General features: G+C 39.9%; 1 protein-coding gene across 6 annotated transcripts in view; it reads left to right on the forward strand.

Annotated features, from left to right (window-relative positions):
- The first annotated feature begins 6,318 nt into the window (after nucleotides 1–6,318).
- Nucleotides 6,319–22,450, forward strand: part of CACNB2 (calcium voltage-gated channel auxiliary subunit beta 2) — a 248,057-nt gene continuing 231,925 nt past the window's right edge. For 2 of the 6 annotated variants that reach the window (XM_039706174.1, XM_039706165.1), the window contains exons 1-2: nucleotides 6,319–6,651; nucleotides 17,036–17,128. In XM_039706174.1, the coding sequence (XP_039562108.1) occupies nucleotides 6,553–6,651; nucleotides 17,036–17,128 (192 nt within the window). In that variant the 5' untranslated portion in view covers nucleotides 6,319–6,552. The remainder of the gene's footprint in view (nucleotides 6,652–17,035; nucleotides 17,129–22,450) is intronic. The other 4 variants (XM_039706071.1, XM_039706089.1, XM_039706100.1 and 1 more) reach the window with 3 other exon arrangements.

A 22,450-nucleotide genomic window follows, 5' to 3' on the forward strand; every position in this document is an offset into this window, starting at 1 on the left:
AGGAGGAAATTTTTTAAGACTTTGCTCATTATCACCCTTTGAAATGTATTTTTCTTCCTGTTGTGCTAGAATACACTCCATGTATCTTTTCAGAATGAGGTCTCTGGCTAACAGGATGTTTCTTTAGTATTTGTTGCCATGGAGCTGCCTCTGCCTATTGAATTCACCTGGGCAGACTTCAGATGGCTCACCAGAGCTGATGCAGCCTGCCACTAACACATGTCTTCAGTGACCACAGGGTTTCACAGGTGCCATAAGGAAAAGCTGTTCTGATCCCTCAAAACAATCCCTTAATGTCCTATTAAGGGATTGTTTTAAGTAATACAAAAAAGTTTGGGTTTTTATGGATGCCTTGTGAGGTCACTGATGGCCTCAAATGCCCTCCTTGAAAGAGCAATGCTTCCTCCCTTTCTTTCTTTGCTGCCTTTTTCAGAAATAAGCATTCAGGCAACTAACCCAAGAGTGAACAGGGATGTGTTTCACCATGGCTTTCACCGTGGCTTTCAGCAGCAGCTCCTGCACTCCCCGCTGGAGTAGAGCAGAGTGGTTTGATTTCTAAAGTCCTGGGTGGCACAGGCTTGGACACCAATACATTAGCTCTTGCTTTTAATAGATATGTGATTTTAGAAGTTGATCCTTTTCTATTACTTTTATCAGTGTAATTCCATAATGAAAAATATATTAAGAAAATATATGTTTATTTCAAGCTATTCCTCCTACAAAATAGACCAGAGCAAATTTGAAGAGAAATTAATTTTTTTTAGTGTGCAATGATATAAGGAAACCATACAGATTTGAGAAACATGTTACAGGAAGTATTTGAGGATGTATTTAAAAATACATGGTTTCAAAATAATGTAAAAGTATATGTTTACTTTCAAAATGTATAGTACATTTGATTGATACTTGCAACTGTTTTCTTCTTTGCATAGCTGGGATCAGAATGCTGCTTTAGGCTTTTGGCATTTTTTTTCTAGAGAAGATGGGATGGCAATGTTACAATAGTAGAAAATTATGTCTATACTAACTTGGTTTTAGGTTTTTGAAGGACACTTCAAGGATAGTTATCTCAATAAAATTCAGGGCAGCATGGAGTCAGAGAAGATGGCGGAGCCTTATGCACCATTTCATGTTTTAGGGGCACAAAGGTTATCCCTTAAAAATTTTCTCTGGAAATAGATAAGTTGGTTTTGATGGCAATTAATTGACTGTGGCAATTATAGCACTTACATCACAGTAGTAATGTGACTGCTGATATTTTATTCCTCAGAATCATTTTTCTTATAAAACTTGAAGGGTACTTTATTAAAAACCATTTTCTTACAAAATGAGAACTTCAATTTTGGTAATGATTGGGTCACAGTTGAGTAAAAGAGGCTTAGCGATATGTGAGAAAAAGGAGGAACAAACAAAAGCATGAAGACTTGTCTTTCCTTGCCTCCTTTTGTTGCATAAACTCAAAGTACTTACCAAAAATTACTTTTCGGAAATCAAATCAGCATTATTCTGCAGTAATGTTCTCAAAACTAAGCCTTTGCAGTTTGATGTTTATAGCCAGGCTGCCTTAAGGGTTGGTGTGCTGCCAGGAAGGAATTTTTCAGCCCTGCTCCGAGTTGTGTATCCCGGCTGTCTCCCCTTCCCCTTTCACCCTGGCAGTCGCACTACTCAGTCTTCATGGTAGGATGGCTCAGGGAGATAAAGCAGCAGATTTACCCCATGGAAAGGTAATTAATTTTGTGCTACATTTTACCTTTAGTTCTTGAGTGGAGTCCCGAGTGCTCCAAAAGCCAAGCGGTGTGCCATGGAGGATCAGATTAGAGCAGCCAAGGCAAGGAGGGAGGGAAATGACATCTGGCAAATGCTCACTGTTAAAACTGACTAGATGGCAACATGGAGTGGTGCCATCATCGATTTGCACTTCAAATCTGTACATGTATAAATTGGCAAAGAATTTCAATACTCTCAGACGTATGAACTCTGCCAGCAGCCTTGGTAACGATGAGTTAACTGTCAACCACATCGGTGGTTTTGCAATCTGCACGCTGACTAGAGGTTGTCACTGTCTTCTCTTACACAATTTATTCTGAATGAAGTTTTGCCTCAGTGCCACAAATAAATGATTGTTGGGTTGAAAAAAACCCCACCAACAAACTACCCAAAAGCATAGAAGCCCAAATGGAGCATAGGGCTCAATGAAGGGTGGAGGAAAGGCCATCCTCAAGGAGCTATGGAGAGCTTGGATGCTGTCCTTGGACACAGGCCACACACGATCTGTTAAAATCTGTCTTTCATGTCAGTAACTCACATGGGCTGAGCATATTTGTGGCTGAGAATGCTATAAAACCTTTTTGTGTTCTTGTGATTCAAGTATTTAATAAGAGAAAAATGATACTATAAATAGGAACACCATAGTTGGTAAGGACTGGGGATACAAAAGGAGATATGCAGTCTCAGTTATGACAGGAGAGCAAAGAAAAAGCAAAGAAAATATCAACTGAAACCAGCAACTTCTGCAGAAGTGCTTAATCAAACATGAACTTTGTATACAACCCATCGACAGCGAATTTGCTCTCGCAAAGTGAACAGCTTGCGAGCCTTTTTTGGTCACGTTCTGCAAAGGGCTGAAAATATGTGCTTAGTAGGTGTTGTGGCTTTTTCAAGTATTGTGAGCCTTTCTGTGCATTAAAAGCATTTTTGCCAGTGTTTATATATTGCTCCTGTCTTCCATCATGTGGAAACCTTCCTCCTTCCATTCCTGCCTTCTCCTGAACACATTGTAACAGGATCAATCAAGGCTTTCTTTGGTGCCTGGCACCTATATCCAAGAATAAAGCATAATAAACGGGAGCTGGGAGAATGGATCAGTTCATTAAATCCAGTGGTGTTGTGCTCTGATACAGACTGATAACAGATTCAAAAGTGAGCCTGTCTGGAGTGCTTTTGTTCAGACTTGTGTGAAAGATAAAGTACTAAAATAAGAGGAATCCCTTTAATTTGCACTTGATACAGGCAGCTTCCACTTTATCACTGAAAAAGATGAACTATGCCTGTTTTGAGATATTAAAACCAGGTAATCAAGCAATTTTTTTTTAAATTCACAATATTGAATTTCTAGCTACAATTCATTTCAGGCAGGAGGTGGCACAGACTAATAGATGGCCAGCACTTCTTTTTAACTGAAAGTCCTAAAGAAATTCTCTATATCAGGGCTTTAAACATATGCTCAGTTCGAAGTATTTTATATAGTTTCATAAGAATAATTGTAAGCTCACTGGTTTGTATTTGTGCAAGTTTTTAATGAAGTCCCTTGGGTCTAAGTTATTAGCTTTTAGCTGCACTTGCACAAATATCAGCCAACCCTCCTTGGCCTATTTTTTGCACATTTAAGTGATAGTTATAGGCTAAACCAAACATGTACTTGCCATACATGGGTACAAAGGTTAGGACATGGTGCTGACACCACATTCTTATACTGGTGGTAAAGAACAATTAAACATGCAAACTAATATAGCCCTCCTTGCTTTGAAAGAACATCTAAACTCTCATGCAAAAAACCCAGCTATTTTTGGCACCCAAATCAGGTTATCTTGTCAGCCTAAGCTTTTGGGGTTGTTTATTTAAACAACAACAAAAAAAAAGCCCTATGAACAAAACAGCTTGTGCTGTCTTCTGGTTTTCTAACATTTACATGTTTATAAAAATCCACATAAGCATGCACAACACCTCTTTGTTGCAGATAAAAGTGTAAATAAATGCAGCAGTGTGGTTTTCTGCTGAGAAAGGGTTAGGCATACCAGGTTGCTTTTCCCCTTGAGAAAGAGCAAGCAATTTAGAATCTCTGCACATTGTTTTTACACACTGACCCTTCTCCTGGAGCAGAGGCGGCCAAAAACAGCATGCAGAGGGATGACTGCATGCATATGTGTTCAGCTGAAGGATTTTCACTGCACATTTCAAGGTTAGAGAACTTGGATTAACTGCTGAACAAAAGGAGTGAAACAGAATAAAATACAATTATTTTTCTATGCTAATCTTCTAGCCACTCATTACATCAAGGCAGTGAATGATAATTGCTGCTAAAGAACTGTTATGTAGAATATTTTTCCTCAAAAAGAAAAACCAAATAAACTTACTGAAAATTCAGGTGTTATTTGTGTGTGTGTGTGGGGGGAAACCTTCTTTTCTGAGTCTTTGCTTTCTGCAGACCCTATATGGGTGTACATAAACAAGCAAAATAATGACCATTATATTTTTACTGCAGAAAGAAAAAAAAAAGGACAAACTAATAATGAAAGATATGACTGAGCACACAAAAAAAGAACTTCAAGCTCTAATTTATAAGAGAGTAGAAATATTCTTTCAATCCAGGTTCACAATTTATGGCTTTAGAAACAGTAATGTTTCAACAATGATCACTACTACTCTTACAGGAGGATGGTATACTTAAAAAATGCTCTTATTTATACACTCTTTACAAAGTGAAAATCCAGAAGGTAATATGAAGGGCCACTGTTACATGATTAAGTGACTTCCTTCCCTTCTCTGTGTGAGAGAGAACAGGCAATCCCTGACAGATGCCTGAAAATCTACCAAGTAGATGTACTGAATCATGATGGATCGTCAGGCGCCTGTCCTAGAGCACACCTTGAAACAGAAGGATCAATTGTTCCAAAGCCACAAAGGTGTTGGAAATTCAAACACAACATCTTTCAGTAATAATATGCCGCCCAGCAATCATTAACACAAATTCTGTGTTTAGGTTTCCCAGCAAAGTCCTTAATTATGATGATGGTCACAAAAAGTCATTCCATTTAAACAATCTAATTTGTGTCAGAGAAATAACTACTTCAAAGCCTCTACTAGATGATGAAGTACGCATTTTTTACAACCAATATCTAAAAAGAAAATATATTTTTCGTTATAACGACCTGAAGAACATCTGGAAGCAGCCCAGGCTCCAGCATCTTTTCAGTTTCAAGATTGTTGAACATGTTCATTGAGTTATTTGAAGGAAAGTTAAGCAATGAACCCCACACTTTTCACTTTAAATTGAGAAGGTGTTTTGTCTTGGACAACACCTTAAAATTCTAAAAAATAATTTTGAAATGTCGTCTTCAAAAATAAATACGAAAGTTTTTGGACCAGTAAAGGTTCTTCAAACCTGAGAGCTCTTCCTCTTTCAGAGGCAGTTAATTCCTTCACAAAAAAAAAAAAAAAAAAAAAAAAAAAAAAAGGCAGTTCCTGTACAATTTTCACTATTCATATGAGAAAATCCATAGGGGTAAGCTAATTCAGAAAGGAACCTTATTAGCTATTATTAAAAAGGAAATAAATCAACCATGCAATCTGGACAAAGCTTGAAAGTACTTCTTGAAATTGATCTGGCTTTTGTTTGCTGGCTTTTCCTGAAAGTGACTTTTATTGCTTCTAGTAATGGTTGTGATTTTAAGTGTGTGCCATTAGGCCAGTCAGTTTCTAGACTTTCTTTTCACTGTTTGCAATCAGCTGGTAAGAGATTTCACAAACCATCACAAAGTGATTCTGAAAACTTAAGTTTCCCTCATGCTGCATGGGGCACAGCTAGGTCCCATCCAGTGAAAGAAAGGTATCAGCCATTGCGGGCTTCTCAGGATTAGAGAGTTCGGTCTCTATCGGGACCAAAACGATCTGTCATTCACAAGAAATAAAAGATCATCTCAGGGGTGGAGGGTGATTTTGCCGGAACAGGTTTCAAACAGGTGTTTCAAGCGCCTCCTGTGGGGCACCTGATAGCACGACTGAGATTGTGCAGACACAGGTTATATAAAATTTGACAGCGGGCTTCATCTTTCTCATCCCTTGTTGATATGTGCACAGGAACCTCAGAGCACAGGCAAAACCCCTATCAACACGAGAGACCCACGGACCCTTGTCCCAGCGCCGCTTTGCTCGCTAAAACCGCAGGTCTCAGCCGGGGCGCGCCGAGGCAGGCGCTGCCTGCGGCCAGGCTCCAGCGCCCGGCAGCGATGAAGGGCAAAGCAGGGCCTGGCCGCCCCCTGCACCCCGCTCCACAGCCCCGAGAGCCCCCGCTCTGCTGCTCGCCGCTCGGCCGCCCTCGGGCTGGGCGGGCGCGGATCCCGATCCCGATCCCCATCCCAATCCCGATTCTGATTCCGGTGCCGGTGCCGGTGCCGCCCCCGCCCGGCGCTGCCGGAGGGAGATGCTCGCTGTCACTTTCCCTCTTCCCCACGCACCGCCCCCTGCCCTCCCCCGCGCCCGCCGCCGGCGCTGCCCCGTCCCCGGCGCCGAGCGCTCCCCGCCGGCAGCAGGCAGGGCAGGGCAGGGCGGAGCACAGCGGAGCAGAGCAGAGCAAAGCACAGAAGAGCAAAGCAGAGCGGAGCGGAGCCGGGCTGGGCAGGGCAGGGCCGCCCGCCCGCTCCTCGGCATGGCCGGGTGCTGAGCGGCGCCCGCCGCCCCGGCTCGGCTCGGCTCGGCTCAGCACGGCTCGGCTCGGCTCAGCACGGCTCTGTCCCGCCGAGAGGCTCGGCGCCCAGCCACCCGCTGTCCTCGCCAATGGTCCAGAGCGACATGTCCAAATCGCCTCCCAGCCCGGCGCAGGAGGTGCAGATGGAGCTGCTGGACAACCCCCTGCCCGCGGCCGCGGCAGCGCAGGTACCGCGGGCTCGGCCGGGGCTGCGGGCAGGGGGGCGCGGGGCCGCCGGGGCTGCCCGTCCTTCAACTTCGGTCACCGCCGTCAGAAAAGTTTGACAGCTCCCCTAAGACGCCCGAAATCCCTGTCTTCGCCCCCACCCTCAAATGCCGTTTAATTAACATACACGGGATGCTCTGTGCCGTAGAAGCATCGTAAGTCAAAAGAACCTTGCGGTTATTTGGAGGATGAATATGTAAGAATACGTTGCCATTAAGCTGATGTTCCGCACATGTATTACTCGCAGGGTACGGGTGTTTTCCCCTGCTCCAGTAACCTGTTGTATCTGTACCTGATGCTTACCACGCACGGCTGAAGCCTCCCTCGTCTGCTCCACGGGCTGGTGGCAGTCTGTAGGTGAGGGAAGGCGATTCATGCCAGTTGCTCAGCAAGAATTTTGGGGAGGCTGAAGGTGTTGAACATGCTGAAGATTTAAGCTGCTCGATTTTCATGCAGAAGGTGGTTGTACAGTCGTCTCAGAAATTTTAAGAACTCAGTTCAATGTTCGGGTGGATGGGTGATGAGAAGGAGGCAGGGTAAGGCATACTCAGAAAAGATTTCATATTTTGAAAGGTTGTTTCTGTTTCATGTATGAATGTTACTTAATATCTTGAAGTTTGCAATAGTTGGCTACAAAGACTTCAGAGTGCTGGTTTTGACCCCAGTAAAAGTGTGGTGAAATCTGATTGTGTCCATTTCAGATTACAAACATGCATGATCTTGTTAGGACAGAGGTTTTCCTTTTGGGGTGCAGTTTTTACTGTTGCTGCCAAAGCTGTCTCTGCTTTGTTTGAGAAGGTGGACTAGCTCCATCCTAGAAGTGCTTGGTTGACAGGGAAAAATGCTGTCAGTCTGTCAACAGTCTTGGTGACTGATCTTTACTTACTCAGGCCCTGTGACAGCAGAACAAAATCCAGGCACTGAAGCAGAGACTAGGTTAAACTAAAAAAGAGAAAGTGTCTCTTTGGATGTCAAAGCCTCCAAGCACAGAACAGACATTTCAGTAGGGCCATATGCTTTGCCAGCTTCTCCAGAAACACTGGCAATGGAGCTAATTTCTGACCTACAAATCCCCCACTTTTTACATCTTTTCAGCCCTAAGCACAGATTCAGCAACTGTCAAATCATATGGTACATCTCTGTTGTGGACAAATATCAAATACTGATCATAAAATTGATTTCGCAATCCTGCTTTTTACTAGGGTTAAGAACCTCTCTTTAGAGAGGAAGAATAGTTTCCTAAAACCCATGTTATTTATGTTTCAGGTTATGCATTTATATCCTGTCTTATAAAACAGGTTTCTGAACATTCACAGCCAAAAAGATTCACTTTTTAAGCCAGTGAAAATGCACCTTTTGGTTCAGGGATGTTTTTCAGTTTTTGGAATCAAAGTCATTAGGCAGAACAGGAATCGTCTTCTCAATATGTACTTGTTTTAGTCATATATAAACCTTTGGTAGAGAGGAAATAAGGTCATGGAAACAAAAGAACCCTTTGTCTGAATAATATAGCAGGTTAATTCCTTAGCAAGCACTGCCTTTAGAGACAATTATTTTGATTTGAATTTTTGTTCCATGAACATTTAAAAAAGCCCAATGTTGTAAAATCTTACTGCTTTAGAACACACTCGCAGTGAGAAGGAGAGGCTTAATGAGGACATGGGAATCATCAAGTAGATTGCCTACAGGTACTTCAGTTATTTGTACCACTGTCTCTTTCTCTAAGGTAGTTGAATATCATTCCTAGAAACATTTCTACCAAATAATCTGTCAGGAAAAAAAAAAGATCCCCAACCAACATGTGAGTTTATGGCATGATGTCACTCCTAAAATTGGTCACTCTGAAGTGCTTCTTCTGGGAATTATGATTTAAAGAAATATTACTGAAGAGCCTTTGTAGAGTTTTTGGCTTTGAAGAGCCAAGTCATTCTCTTATCCAAGAATTTTACTTTTGTAAACCTGAGATTTCTTTTAACCTATGTTAACATCATGATCAATATTTTGAATTGTGCCTGTCCATCCATTTTGGGCAAACTTGTCACCATGGGCAGAGGAGTGAAATGTAGTTAACACTCTAGAAATAGTTCACTTAAAAGGCAGTTAAATATGTGAAATATTCCTAGATAACATCTGTGTAAAATCTATTTCTTATTTTCATAATACATTTTCCTAACAAGATCTGCAAACAAAAAATCTCTTTGGATGTTGATCATGACAGTTATACTGTATTTTTCCAGGGAAGTTCTTTGCAACTGGGACAAGATATTTGTGGGGTTTTTTTCTGTATTACCTAGAATTCTGTGGCTTTTATGTCCATATGACTGTAAAAATATAGTTCTATCTTTAGTGTGATCTTAGTCTCAGATGGATCTTGGTCTTAGATGGAGTTGCAGTAGAGTTTTAGATGTCCACAAAAATCTGCATGCTGACAGTTACATTGTGGACTTATTCACAATGTCCAGGTGTATGTCAGTGCAAAGTGGTGGTTTTAGGTGTGGCCCTTTTGTACTGAAATCAGCATTAGGTTTTCTGAAAGAAAAGAAGCAAACTGTTCAAATGTATCAGTGTATGGTGATCAGTTTTTTGGTGTATTTTTTAATCACCGAAATCAACTCCAGTCTTCTCTTTACTTCCTTATTTAATGAACCCTTTTTTTTAAGGAATCTGAATTAGTAGAATATTCATTTTAATAATTTTAATTAACCCAGGTACTATTATTATTTGTTTATAATATAACATAGCACATTAATGCCTTTCATCACAAGTCTTAGCCTCTCTCTTTTCCCCATGCTCCCATGTAATTTTCTTATGATCCTTCTTCAAAGTCTCTCAGTCCTCAAAAATCATTAGATTCAATTTCTGTTGCTGTTTTCTCATCACAAAGCTTCCTGTGCTGTGCATTAGGGACAGTCATAGCAAATCAGATGAGTAAATTACACGAAGACATTTCAAAGAAAACATAATGAAACCTTCTATCAAGCAACTACACACTACCTTGTGGAGGGATGAATCTTACACTGGATGAATTCTTCCCTATTCCTCATTACTATTTTCCTCCTGTTCTTCTTTTTGCCTGCCTATTCATCATCTGTCAGTGCACGTCCTAACAACCTGACACATTTTATGTGGAAACAATTCTCTTCTCAATTGTTTTCTTCAGCTCTTTCACCTGCATTTAGATTTCCTCCGCTACATGGTACTGCTAAATGCTTCTGCCTTCCAAGTCTCAAGGCTTCATCATCCCTGGAGTGCTTGGCTTGTTTTTCAGGTTGCATTGCAGGAGGTAAAATGCATGAGTCTGGGGGACAGGCTTGTTCAGTTTTCCTTCTGTATCAACTATGATTGATGTTAAGGTGAATTTCAGGGTCATGTGCATGTGGTGACTCCAGAAAATCAGCTTAGTTACAGGCCCTTACACTGGCTGTTGTCCTTCCTGAATCTCCAGCTACCTTCTCAGTTGTATAGCACCATCCCTTCACTGCCTGTCTTGTGGTAATGAGGAATGGAACAATATCCAGAGATTTATTCTCAGCAGATTAATCACACTGCCCTCTGCTGCTTTCAGCTGAGTTGATTTATCCCAGTTCATACCATGTTTACCTGTTCTTCAAACAAACATTTTGCAGCCGTGTATTTCCCAGTACTGACTTGCAAGAATACTTTGTAAGCCATAAACAAACAAAATTTATATCCCTTTGCTTACTTAAATAATAACCATACCCATTTGTTATAGAGGTGTGGAAGGTTTTACTCTCTTCTGGCAGCATCCCTAGAGGCCAGATGCAATGTGGCAGCACGTCAGTGGAGGATATACAAATGAAGAGATAAAATCCAATTCCATTCATTGGACTTCCTCATGGCCCTCAGCAAGAGGTAGTGTTTTCTGTCCTGAAGTGGTAATCTTCCTTCAGTGTTATATTCCTTACTGACAAAAATAAATTTTAATAATCCTTCACTGCAGAAAGCCCTTCAGGTTTCAGCTATTATTTTTCTGATAATTCTCTGCTCTTTGGGTATTTTTTGCATTATCCTGTACTCAAGCAATAAAAGGTGATTTTTCATGCTCATCTCTTCCAGAGATATTTTCCATTTGGGTATTACACATTATCAGCCTAGATGGGATGTAATAGTTGTTCTTTACATTATCCTAGAGTGTAAAATCTCTGAAACAGTTCAGCAGTTTCAGTTCTAACTTATTTATCAGATAACTATCTTCTAGAGGCTATCTCTGGTTTTGTCTTGTTTTGTCTCTATGGATGAAAAGCTCCTGTGTCATTACAAGGCTGGCTTCTCTGGAGTCTCAGTTACTTTTCTTCTGCTATTTTTCTCATGTCTTTACTGTACTGCGATAGAAGAGTTTAAAAATCAAGGAACCAAAATTGCCTTCCCTTCCCTCCAAGGGGTTGCCTTCGTCTCTGTCCTCAGGGTAGCAAACCCTTAGCAGAGGGAAACTGTCTCATGGTTGGCTGTTGGTCCCTGCAGGCATCCTTCTGTCACAGATCTCTTTCTTCTTGCTTGTGCAAGTGAAATACAGAAATCCGTGGAGAGCAGGTGGGGAGGTGCAGGCACGTGGCCTGCAGCTGTAGTTGCCAGTTTTAAAAAGCTGCAGGAGGCACAGTGGGGTTTGGGCAGGAGCTTCAGCACCTTCTGCTGCTGTGTGCTCCTGTTTTGCTGAGGGGGGAGCTGACATCTTCATCACTGGTATTGCAAGTAGATGTGCAGCAGGTTTGCACCGAGGTGGGTTTCCAAGCCACTGGGGATGAGGAGAGCCTGCCAAATTCCCAGCTTCTTGTCTGGCAGGTGGAGACTGCCAGATGACCTGGTCTGAGGCCAGGGTGGGAGCACTGGGAGATGGCTTACAAGTGTAGGAACTGGCAAGAATAGGGCTGTTTCTAGATGCAGTGCTGGCAAGGCTTTATCACAGGCCAGCAGAAAAGAGCATCTAAGATTTAACCATTACAGATTGCTCAGCAGAAATTGGTTTTCTTTTCTTTTAATGGTGAAAAAGAAGCATCTGTCAAATACTTATTTATGCATTATATTTGCAAGTTTTGAAAAGTGATTTGTGGAGGTTTAGGGGTTTTTGTATGTTTGTTTGTTTAGATGGATTTTTGTTTGGTGTAGGTGTAGGTTTTTTTAAATGACTGTGAAATGGACTTTGCAGACTATCCATGTAGCTTGCATGAACTTGATGACACTATTGGAAATCCTCAATTTGACAGGATTCCTGAGGGAAAGTCCTGTCTTTCCTGAGTTTTGTCCTGATAGCAAAAGTTTGTTTGGAGAAATCCAGGTTTTGAGACCTAAGCTGGGGATTCTTTTCTGCTGTGGGGATAATGAGTCTGTGCTGCTCAGGCTGCAGCTATGTCACAGAGCAGGGTGCCTGTCATAGGTCTGTGCTGATGTGGACCACACAGAGTGACTCGAACCCCTGCTCCTGAGGTGGAGGCAAGCCAGGATATGTTGCTGTATCCTACCTTTCCCTCTTGCCCTCATTCCTGTCATGGAAGGGAGCTGTGGATTAGTGGAGTACATATCACCAAGGTCTAAGTACATCTTCCAGCCCTTGGCTGTATGGTCAGGAAACTCAGCTCTACTCCTTTATGAGATTAGTATGATTTGTGGTGCAAAAATCAGAAATAGTCACGTCTTTTTCTGTTGAGTGAGAGTGTGGGGGTTGCAGCTGTGCAGCTGATGCTGGAAGGTTTAATTTCTGAGTGGTGGTAAGCCTGGCCAGTGGCCAGAAAGGGCCCAGGGGGTCAGACCTGCAGAAGCATTTGTTTCCTTGTTGTAAGGAATTGCTTAAAGAGGCAGAGGCTGTCCGTTTAAGGAAAGGATGGAGCTGGATGCATATTCTGCATACTCTAGAACATGTGCATCTTTAAATATTTTTAAGCTTTTGCATGGGAAGGAAAAATACTTGCTCCATATTTTCATTTCTGACATTCTAGCAATTTCCTAATCCTTCAGGGGGGGTCACTTTTTTACCTTTTTAGGTGTTTTGATTTTTGTAGTTGGTCCCTTGTTCATCTGAGATGATGTAAGATTCAATGTAGCTCTGAAATTTTGTTTTCTGGTTTTGTTTCCTCCAACTTATTTCTTCCATCTTTGTTTAAGGACCTAACAATGTCAGTGACTCTACTGCCTTAATCATCTGTAGTCTTCTTTCATGAGAGCAGATTTTAAAGGTTTACCTCTGCCACCTGCCACCAGCCTCAATGGCTGGTGCTGGTTTACCTATGATAAATAGTTAAGGTTCAGACTCATCCTTTGTATAGTCCTCACCACTGCTTTGCTATGAGATGCCATTAGAGTGGTTACTGGTGAAGGGCATTTTAAGATCCCACAGAAGATCAGTGCCCTGGTTGTAGATAGCTGGTAATTTTAAATGTTTTATATTTCCTCTTCCAGATGATAGTATTTTGCCTACAGGGATAAACAATGCCTTCTGCTTGTCCTGTGTGTTGCAGGATTAAATGTTAGGTGTTTTATGTGTTGAGACAGAACCTTGTTAAAATTAAAGTTTTACTGAGCAGCATTGATCTCATCTGTTTACAATAACAAGTAATTGTACATAAAACTGTTAATTATCAGGAAACTGCAGTGTATGCCTTTAGTACTTGATAAGATTCCCATATTTTACTTGATTACATGGGTTGAATAACAGTTGCACAATCAGAGTTTCTAATCAGAGTTAAAATGCAGAGTCTTCTTTGCTTTGTTAAGTCTTGGTTGATGAAATGGTTTTTTCAAAACTACTTTGGTTTTGGTTCGGTTTTTGGTAAGGTTTCATGTTGTTTTTCAGGTATTTTATGAAGCTTTAGAACATAAATGTGTGTGTTTTATTTCCCCGCTTTGAAAACTCAGCCAATTTTAAAGGAATTTCACACCTCTGACTAATAAATGAAGCTACACTTTTGAACTTGTAAACACATGTATACATAACTTTATGTTTGAGTAAGATGCTCTGCTAAAATCCAGCAACAATGTTACTGTCAGCAAACTTTTTTTATGAACAAGCTTGTTCACAGGGCTGGAGTCAGTGGTAAGCAGATCAGCAGGGACAAATGATGATGTGCCAGCCCTGCCTGCTGGGTTTGGAGGCTGCCACCATTGGGCAATGTGTGCTGGGGTACTGAGGTGTTTGTGCTCCAGTGCTTGTTGTGTTAGGTACAGCTGCCATACAGGTTAGGAACGACTGCCCCACGTTGCTGCTTTTGCTGGCCAATGTCCTCATGTTGTGATTCAGCCCTTTATTTTTAGCTGCCTAATCACAGCCAAGCGCTGCACAGAACACAGATAGGGGAATGCATTTTAACATGAAAATCACAGTAATATATTGGGCAAAAATGGTCTCTTTTTTTTTTTTCCTGAAAATTGAAAGTAACTGAGAGCTCATTACATATTTATTTATTTATTTACAAAGGCCTTGTTCTCGCATTAAGATCTTTTGGAAAAAAAATACACATGAAGAAGCAAAACATAATGGTCATGACAGGATGAGTATTCAAGCTTCTCCACGTGGCAGAGATAATTAAGAATTTTTAATAATATATAAGATTATTTTGATTATGGAAGGCTAATCTCGTCTTCACAAGAAAGTTTCAGGCATTTCTTACTGTGGGAATGAGCTTGAATGGCATGGAAAGTAAATGTAGTCCCCAATTAGCATCCTTTAAAACAATGAAAAGAGTCGTCAAATCCCAGTTTTCCCACATACAAAAACTGTCCCCCATTCTTCTGACTGAAAACTGCTCTGTGCAAAGAAGCAGGTGTAAAACTGACTCTGCCTACAGTCTGCAGCCACAGCCTGCCACCATGTCAACAGGTTTTTTATGTTTAAAGTTAGTATGTAGCTCATGCTTCTGAGGAGTTTTCACTTTAGAATAGCAGAACAAAAATATGCATGTTGCTGTGCACAAAAAAAAAGTCCTCAAACTGAAAAATCAAGGTGAGTTTTAGTTTGAGCTGCATTTCTATGATGCTGCCAGAAATAAACGCTTTTAGTCATTGCTGCACAGATATAAGGCATGCTTCTCTATCTGTGCTTGTAAGATATTCTTTTTGTTTTATCCTCATCACTCTAGACACAGTCCCTCTTTTGCCTCATAATTTTTTGGGTGTTAGCAAACCAAGCACTATGATACTTTAAATAAAAGAAATATTGTAGAAACTGGAGACAAATACAAAATGTGTGACTGTGAGAGAGAATATGTGTACATGTTTTTAATTATGTCCTTGGGAATTACACAATATTGTACTGTACATTATTAATGAAATTGCCTAGATAGTGTGGTCTTCATGTAGGTGCTTTATATTCTTGATCTCCTTTGTGAATGTTAGAAATTATATTTTTTGTAAGTGTATGTGTATTTCTATATTCTTCCACAAAAATTGTAGGAAAGGAATTCAGAATATTTGTGTGTAACCCTAGACAATTAACTGAATGGGAACCATTCAGAACAGGTAAATTTTGATTTAAAGATGTTGTTATATTTGAAGAATACTGCTGTCAGAGATATTTTTATGTATTTTAGGTACTTTGATATCATATTACGTGGAGTATTATTAATTGTATTGTACTGGGTGGAAAAAGATGGTTCTGGCAGAACTGTCTATTATAACTGGAAAATATTTTTAATAATTTGCTTGTAACAGTGGTTCCAATCTACTTATTACTCTTATTGATCTAGGAAGACTATTTCTTTACCAGCAATTTCTTCAGTTATAAAAGTGTCCTTTTAGAAATGCAACCATGTAAAACTATTCCTGACTGAAATTTAATTTAATATTTTGAAACCTGTGGGTTACAGTCCTAGACTCATCAGAAAGTCCTATTTTCACCCCCATAATCTTCAACATGCTGATTTTTGTATAGTTCTGCCCTAACCAGCATGCTTAGAACAAATTTGGGTGCCTTTCAGAAATTTCTTACAAGGCTGTTTTGCAGTTTTGAAAAAATCATTTGAGCTTGGCAAAATGTCTTTCCCATTAATCTGTTTTTTGGGGGATGCAACACTGCTTTTGTTGTAGGTCATTGTTAGGTTAGTGAGATAACAGAAACTGTTTTTGCTGAGGGTGTCCTGCCCACAGAACTGCTGTTCCTCGAGTCATCCTTCCTAAAAGATTGGTGCATTAGATTCCATCAAGTGCTCCAAGCTCACCCAGCACCAACACAGTTACAGTTTGAGATTGTTCTCTAGCATCTGGTGGAGGAAAGGTACCTGGATTTGTCAAATGATCTGAAGTTAGTAGTGGCTATCTGTAGTCCTCCTGAGTCTTAGACTGCAAAATATTTAAAAATATTTAATTTACTGCTAAGAACAGCACTCACATTTTGAAGACACGCTATTAAAATTCTGAAACACTATTTAAGTGTTTCAGCCTGCACTGGAGCCCTCTCTTCCCTACCACGAGAGCCAATAAGCTCAGGCCCAAAGCTCTGAGGGTTGCACAGCCCAGAGGTGGCGTCATGGCAGAGTTTACAGTCTATACAGTTTGCACTCATACAGAAATAAGTGGTTGCAAATAACATAGTTTTGAACCATTTATTTTTTTTCCTTGTAATTTAATGTAAAAATATTTATTGATGACCCATTTTTAATGCACAAAACAAATTACTTTTTGTGGACACATGCATGCATTTGCTTTGTTTCTAAACCATTATTTTCTGTGTTTCTGAACCATAAAGTTTTGTTTCAGCCAACCATAGCTTTCTCCTCATGTTTCTTTAAATTCTTAGTAGATAAAAGTAGATTAATGATGCCTTGCTTTTTAGTAGTATATTACTCCTTTCCCAGATACACATATAGTTCTTTTTATTGTTATACTGCTTTTACTTTCTTGAAATTATTGTAAAAAATTGTTATTGTAAAATCTCCCTCAGTTGTAAGATTGTATCAACAAGTTGTTTGTCACTTCTTGCTGTTTAATGTTCCCTCAGCTGACTTGGCTCATAGCTGTGATGTACTGGAGTCTGCTCCAGTACCTCCTCTCCTGCCATGTTTATTTAAACTAGCTGCACAACACTGTACTTTTTAATCACTGTGACTTAGGTAAATAATGCTACATCTATGTGAGTCTATAAGTATGTTTCTGAACCAAATGTGGAAAAAACCCAACAATGGCAAAACTTTTAGGGCTCAATTGACCAAGCCTGGTGAGAAGTTGCACATACATCCCATCAGTTACTTACTGAATATTTGCTTATTGATAGACACAAAGCTGATAATCTGAATCCCTGCTAGTCTAGGAGACACTGGAAGCTTTCTGTGCAACACAAACTAATGCTGTAATGTTGTTTCTCTAATCTGCTTTTTTTTTTCTTTCTTTTTTTTTTTTTAACAGTCCTATGGTAAAGGGGCAAGAAGAAAAAACCGATTTAAAGGCTCAGATGGGAGTACATCTTCTGACACTACCTCCAACAGTTTTGTACGCCAGGTATGGGTTTTCTGTTTCTGAAAGATTGGATGGCTTGCTGGTGTAAATGTTCAAAATATAATTTTTAATTTATTTTTTGTAAGTTGTCAAATCAGACTGATGCTGTAGTCTGAGAAATACCAGAAGTCTCTTCTGGCACAATGAAAAATATTTGGTTGCTATTGTTTTGATCTTGGCGTAAAAATACTTTTTCTTTTCTCATTCCTTTCCATGTATAGTAGTTACCCTTATTTTTGTTACTCTAATGCTATCAGGTGATTAAAGCTGGAGGAGGAGACAAGAGTCTGATAAAAGTGCCTAAAGTGGCAACATTTGGAAGAAAGAATCAAAACCCTACCAATCCTTAGGGTTTTCCTGCTTAAAATAGTGCTGCATGAAGCAGTGTTAACCTAGATGCTTTCCTCCCACATCCCAGTGTTATTTTAAGGCATGGTTTGGAGGGGAAATCCTTGGCAGCATTTGTCCCCGTTGCACTGATGCTGGAAGGAGCCTGTAGAAGATGGGCTCGTGGTGTAGGCTTCTGTGCCCTGGTGTCTGTGTGTCTGCTTCCAAGGGAGAGATCCTGGTGGAACCCATGGGGATCCCAGATCAGTGTGGGTGCTCCCAGGACAGCTCATTCTGGCCAACAGAGGGTGGCTGGAAGTGTATCCAGAGCCCAGGGTGGCTCTGATGCTACTGAGACTGTGCTTCTGAGGAAGGAGGATGCGTGTCAATGGAAGTGTGTCTGACAGCTGGGAGAGCAGAAATGGTACCCAGAGCACCACAGTGGCTGAGCCTGTGCAGTCTGAAACACAGCTCTTCATGCCCAGCTGATTCAAACCATGGTATTTCCAGTGCACACTTGGCCATCTTTTTCAGGAAGGTTCTGGAATTTGGGAACGTTCATAACAGAGTTTTGGGGCTTTTTTTACCATAAGCAGGCATCACACCTCCTTCTTTGCTGGCTTGTCCTGCATGTCCCTTCATCCCAAATTATTTAATGACTCCATTGTTGTTGTATTGATTGTATCAATACGGATCTTCTGTTTATAAAATTCTTTGACTTTGTCCTGCTGTGATTGTGTTGGTACGTTTTGTGGTAGGCTGTGGATTTGATAGAGTCAGGCCCTTATTACATTTCACTATCTGTTGGACATAGGCATGAAATATTAATTCATCATGGGACTTTTCAGTGACAGTACATTATATCAAGGTGGAAACCCTGGATCCAGTAAATTACTTGTTTGGGACATTTTGTCCTGTCTTAAAATACTGTGAGTCTAAGTAGTGTTTGAGAGTAGCAACAGGATCTCTCAGTTCCAAGGAATCTTTGTAAGGAATTCTTTGTTGCTGTTTTCCTTAGCTCCTTGTGGATGTTCAATTCAGCCTGGAACATTTTTAGCAGAGAATGAGTGTTTATTTTACACCAGCTGCACATGCTTCTTTGCCTTTCTTGTTTACCTAAATGAAATCTGAAGTTGGTCTCAAGTATCTCCTCTTGTTTGTCTTGTGATGGTGAGGAGCAGGGCAAAGAGGATCCATAAGAAGGGGGATCATCAAACCAAGTAGTGATATTGAGGTGAGCTCCTCTAGTCATTGGTTGTCTCTACAGAGTGTGAGGCATGATTTATCAAAGTACCAGACCTACCATAGGAAGCAGGTTTGGTGAGCTGTAGACTAAGTGTGTCTGTATCTCTCTGAGGGCTTTAAAGAGAGTGTGACTTCAAGTAAAGATTTTTACAGAAGAGATTTATATATTTCCATGAAATAAAATGTAGCAGTTACTCAAGTGATGTAATACAAATGATTGAAAGGTGAGTAGCTTCTTTGAAAAATTAGAAATGTTATAGATTGCTGAAGCAAAACTCAGCTTTGTAACTGTATTGTCACTGAAGATAATGAAGGGATGTTAATGGATAAATTAATTAATGAATACATTTGACAATTAATGAATTAATTTCATGTTACATTAAATTGTCCAGAGTAAATTTTTTAAGAATTGCCACAAAACACTCCTACCGAGTAATGTACAGGCAGAGCTGTTCAAGTTGTAGCAGATGCATGAAAGAAATAAATGCTTCTTCACAGTTGCTGCTGAGACGTTTATGTCAGAGCTTGGATTCCATGTTCAACAGGCTTTCCTGCTCTGATTCCTCTCCTGGGACAGCTTGGTTTCTCTTGCACTAAGGAAGAGCTGCCACCAGCATGACCAGGGTGCCCAGTGTTCCAGATATTAAACAGAATGGGGGCAGAGTTCTCTGCTGGCTCAGCTGCTGTGCCCTTCCCAGAAACTCTCTTGGTATATATATTGTTTATCTCCAGGTATCTTGCAGGATATTTTATATGGTATAAATAAACATAATTGTTTTGTCATAGCCATTTATTTGCAGAAAAATATAAATCCATTAATTTTGTCATTTTCCGATATGGATAATAATTGCAGAGAAACAGGGAAAACAAATGAATTTAAACCCTTTAGAGTCAATGATGTACTGTTCATTTCCTGTTATTTTATTTTAGTGCTGTATTGAAACCAAGAAATAAGCTCTTGCTTAAAAATGAATTTGTGTGGTTGTTTAATGGTGGTTTTGATCTAGACATAGGATGCACACAACCTGTTTGTTTCAGCAGTGCTTATGATGCCTATAGCTGCCTTTTGTTTCTTCAACCTCATTTCCCTCCATCAGCTCCCACTTCCTTTCCCATTTATTTCTTAACTTCTCCTGCCACTTTTATGTACATATCTACAAGTACTCCCCTCTGCACTGAAGGAGAAGTCCTGGGGTTGTCCTGAACCTTTATCACGAGGATGTGTCTGCATTCCTCATAAGGAAGAAGAAGTGTTTGGAAGGTGCTTTTGTGGGATATTTAGCTGGCCTGTCCCTAAGCTAGGGGAGCTGTGAGAGGTGTGCAGGTTCTTGTCATAAGCTTCAATAGAAAGTGGCAGATCCTAACACAGAAATATATTGTTGCTGGATAAAAGAAGACAAATACATCTAGTCCTAAGGAAATGTTATGCACATGGAAGGCAATTGAGGTATTTGGCAAGAGCAAGGATATAGGATTCAGTCTTTTGAATTCACAGAGCTGCTGGGCATTTAAGGAGGGCTGCAGGAGGGAGGGACAGACTTCATGTTTATTGCTAACATTGATGAACTTTGTTGTCTGGGTTTTAATATTTCCTTAAGGACATATGTCTCTCTTGCTCCAATATATATACCTGGCGGATTTCCTGCTATGCATACCACATGTTACAGTAATAAAAGTAATGCCAACTTTGTACTTTTTCCTTCAAATGCAAGTAATGTTCAAATTGCTTGAAAACTCCTGCTGCTGTATACGAATAATGAAATGTGGTCTGCAGAGCCCTGTGTGCGATGATCTTTTCCATTTAAATCTGTTTTGTGGAGTGCTGAAATAGAGCAGAGCAATCTATCCAGTATTGTTTCTGATTGTGTAAAAGAAGACTTCAACTGGAGCAAGAGCATCTGTATATAATATACAAATTAAGCCCCCATTCTTTTCAGTCCAGTTAGAGCTCCTTTGTGCTGTGAATTGTATGTATTGATACAGATTTTTATTATAATTTTTACTTGTGACACTATAATATGTATGAGATTTTAGGGGAATGTTTGGATCATGTTCTATTTGTTTGTTACAAAAAAAATGTTTGTTTAGTTTTGTCTCTAGTTTGTTATTGATGATATTTGAGCTTAAAAAAATAACAACAATTTGGCCTTCTTTTTATTTGCTAGCAACAACTGCTTGTCTTTTTAATAGCAGGAGAGAGAAATTTTTTCCTCTGTTTTCTTGTGAAGTTGTATTGGCAATTAAGCTGTGTATTTGGAAAGCAGAAGCATCAGTGCACACCAATCAGCTCCTAACTGAATGTAATAATGTCTTTAGGGAACCAAAGGACATTGTGTTATATAGTTTTCATCATCTTTTTTGAGCTTTGGAGTGATAAGCAGCTTGTTCTTAGGGTTAGTTATGAAAGACTGAATTGGATTTGAGCTCTAGTTGTTGCCATTTTGACTGATGCTTGGTAATGATTTTGTTCCCAAGGGTTTCTTCAAAATACAGAGCAGACAACATGTTTTGCACACAACACTATGGCACCTCCCAGGAACATTATTTTAAGCAAATTGCATGTTCTGATAGCATTACATATTTTGTGGTTGTGCTTCTGGACCCGTCTTTGTCAAGGTTTTATTTTAAATCATAATGATTAATCAGAGAGGCAGGCTAAGTTGTTGGGATTTTTTATGTATTACAAAGGCAGATTAGATTGTGAAATAGGCTGTTGTCTATGGACTGGCTTACAGAAATATTTAAGGTTTTACAAATCTGGTTTTTTTCCTTTAAATATTGGCTTGATGCCTGTTATACTGTGTTCACTCAAAAACACAGCTATAAATAATTATGTAGGGAATTCATTATTCTTCTGCTTTCCTCTAAGGACTTTTGCCTAGCTGTGTAATTACCTATTGAATTTTATGAATGGTAAAACTAAGATTTGCTCTAAAAACCAATTTGAAAATATTGACTTAGTTTTGCTCATAAACATGCCTCTTAATCTTGATTTCACCAGAGAACTGAGCTGTGTCAGAAATGTATTCCTCTTGTTTTAATTGCGTTTTTTCTTCCAGATGTAGAGCTTAGCTTTGATTTTTAATTTTTTTTCCTTTTCATGAGGGGAAGAGCTTATGTATTCAGCTCATAGATGCAGCCTGCCAGTGAGGCTATGCGTTTACAGGCTGAGCCACAAAGAACTGGTGTAGAGTGGGCAAAGATATTAGCTTTGGTCTTCATGCCCAGTACTAACAAACTTAGGCTGAAAACCTGCCTGTGCTTAACCTGCTAGGACTATTCCTGCTTCTTGAAGACTATATGTGAACAAGATTGTGGCTAGCCAGAAAATCTAAATAAAGAAGTACAAATAGGGCTCCCTTGCCTATTAATATATTCTTACATCCTTTGTGGGCCTCAAATTATGAGACGTGTTTTGCTTGTAGAGAGAAAAAGGAGCTTTGCAGACTTACCATTAGATTTTTTACCCATAAAAAATTAGGTATGTGAGGCGCTTTTGGAGGTATTGTGCAAATGCTGATTGTAATACATAAAAATATATATCTGCTGCTCAGCTCAATTTTCTCATCTCCTATTTCTGATGCAAATGTCTGGAGTTGTTGTGTTAGATTTTTTTCTGGTGATTTCACTGCAGATTTCACTGAAAGCCACATCAGTGATGCTTGTGGCCCGTGCTTGCTCTTGTGATTGCATTGAAGCCTTACACAAGTGATGATAAATTCTAGAAAGTCTCCTTATTTCAAACACATTAAA

Source organism: Passer montanus, unplaced genomic scaffold, assembly GCF_014805655.1.
Source record: "Passer montanus isolate IOZ18808 unplaced genomic scaffold, ASM1480565v1 scaffold10, whole genome shotgun sequence".
Lineage (NCBI taxonomy): Eukaryota > Metazoa > Chordata > Aves > Passeriformes > Passeridae > Passer > Passer montanus.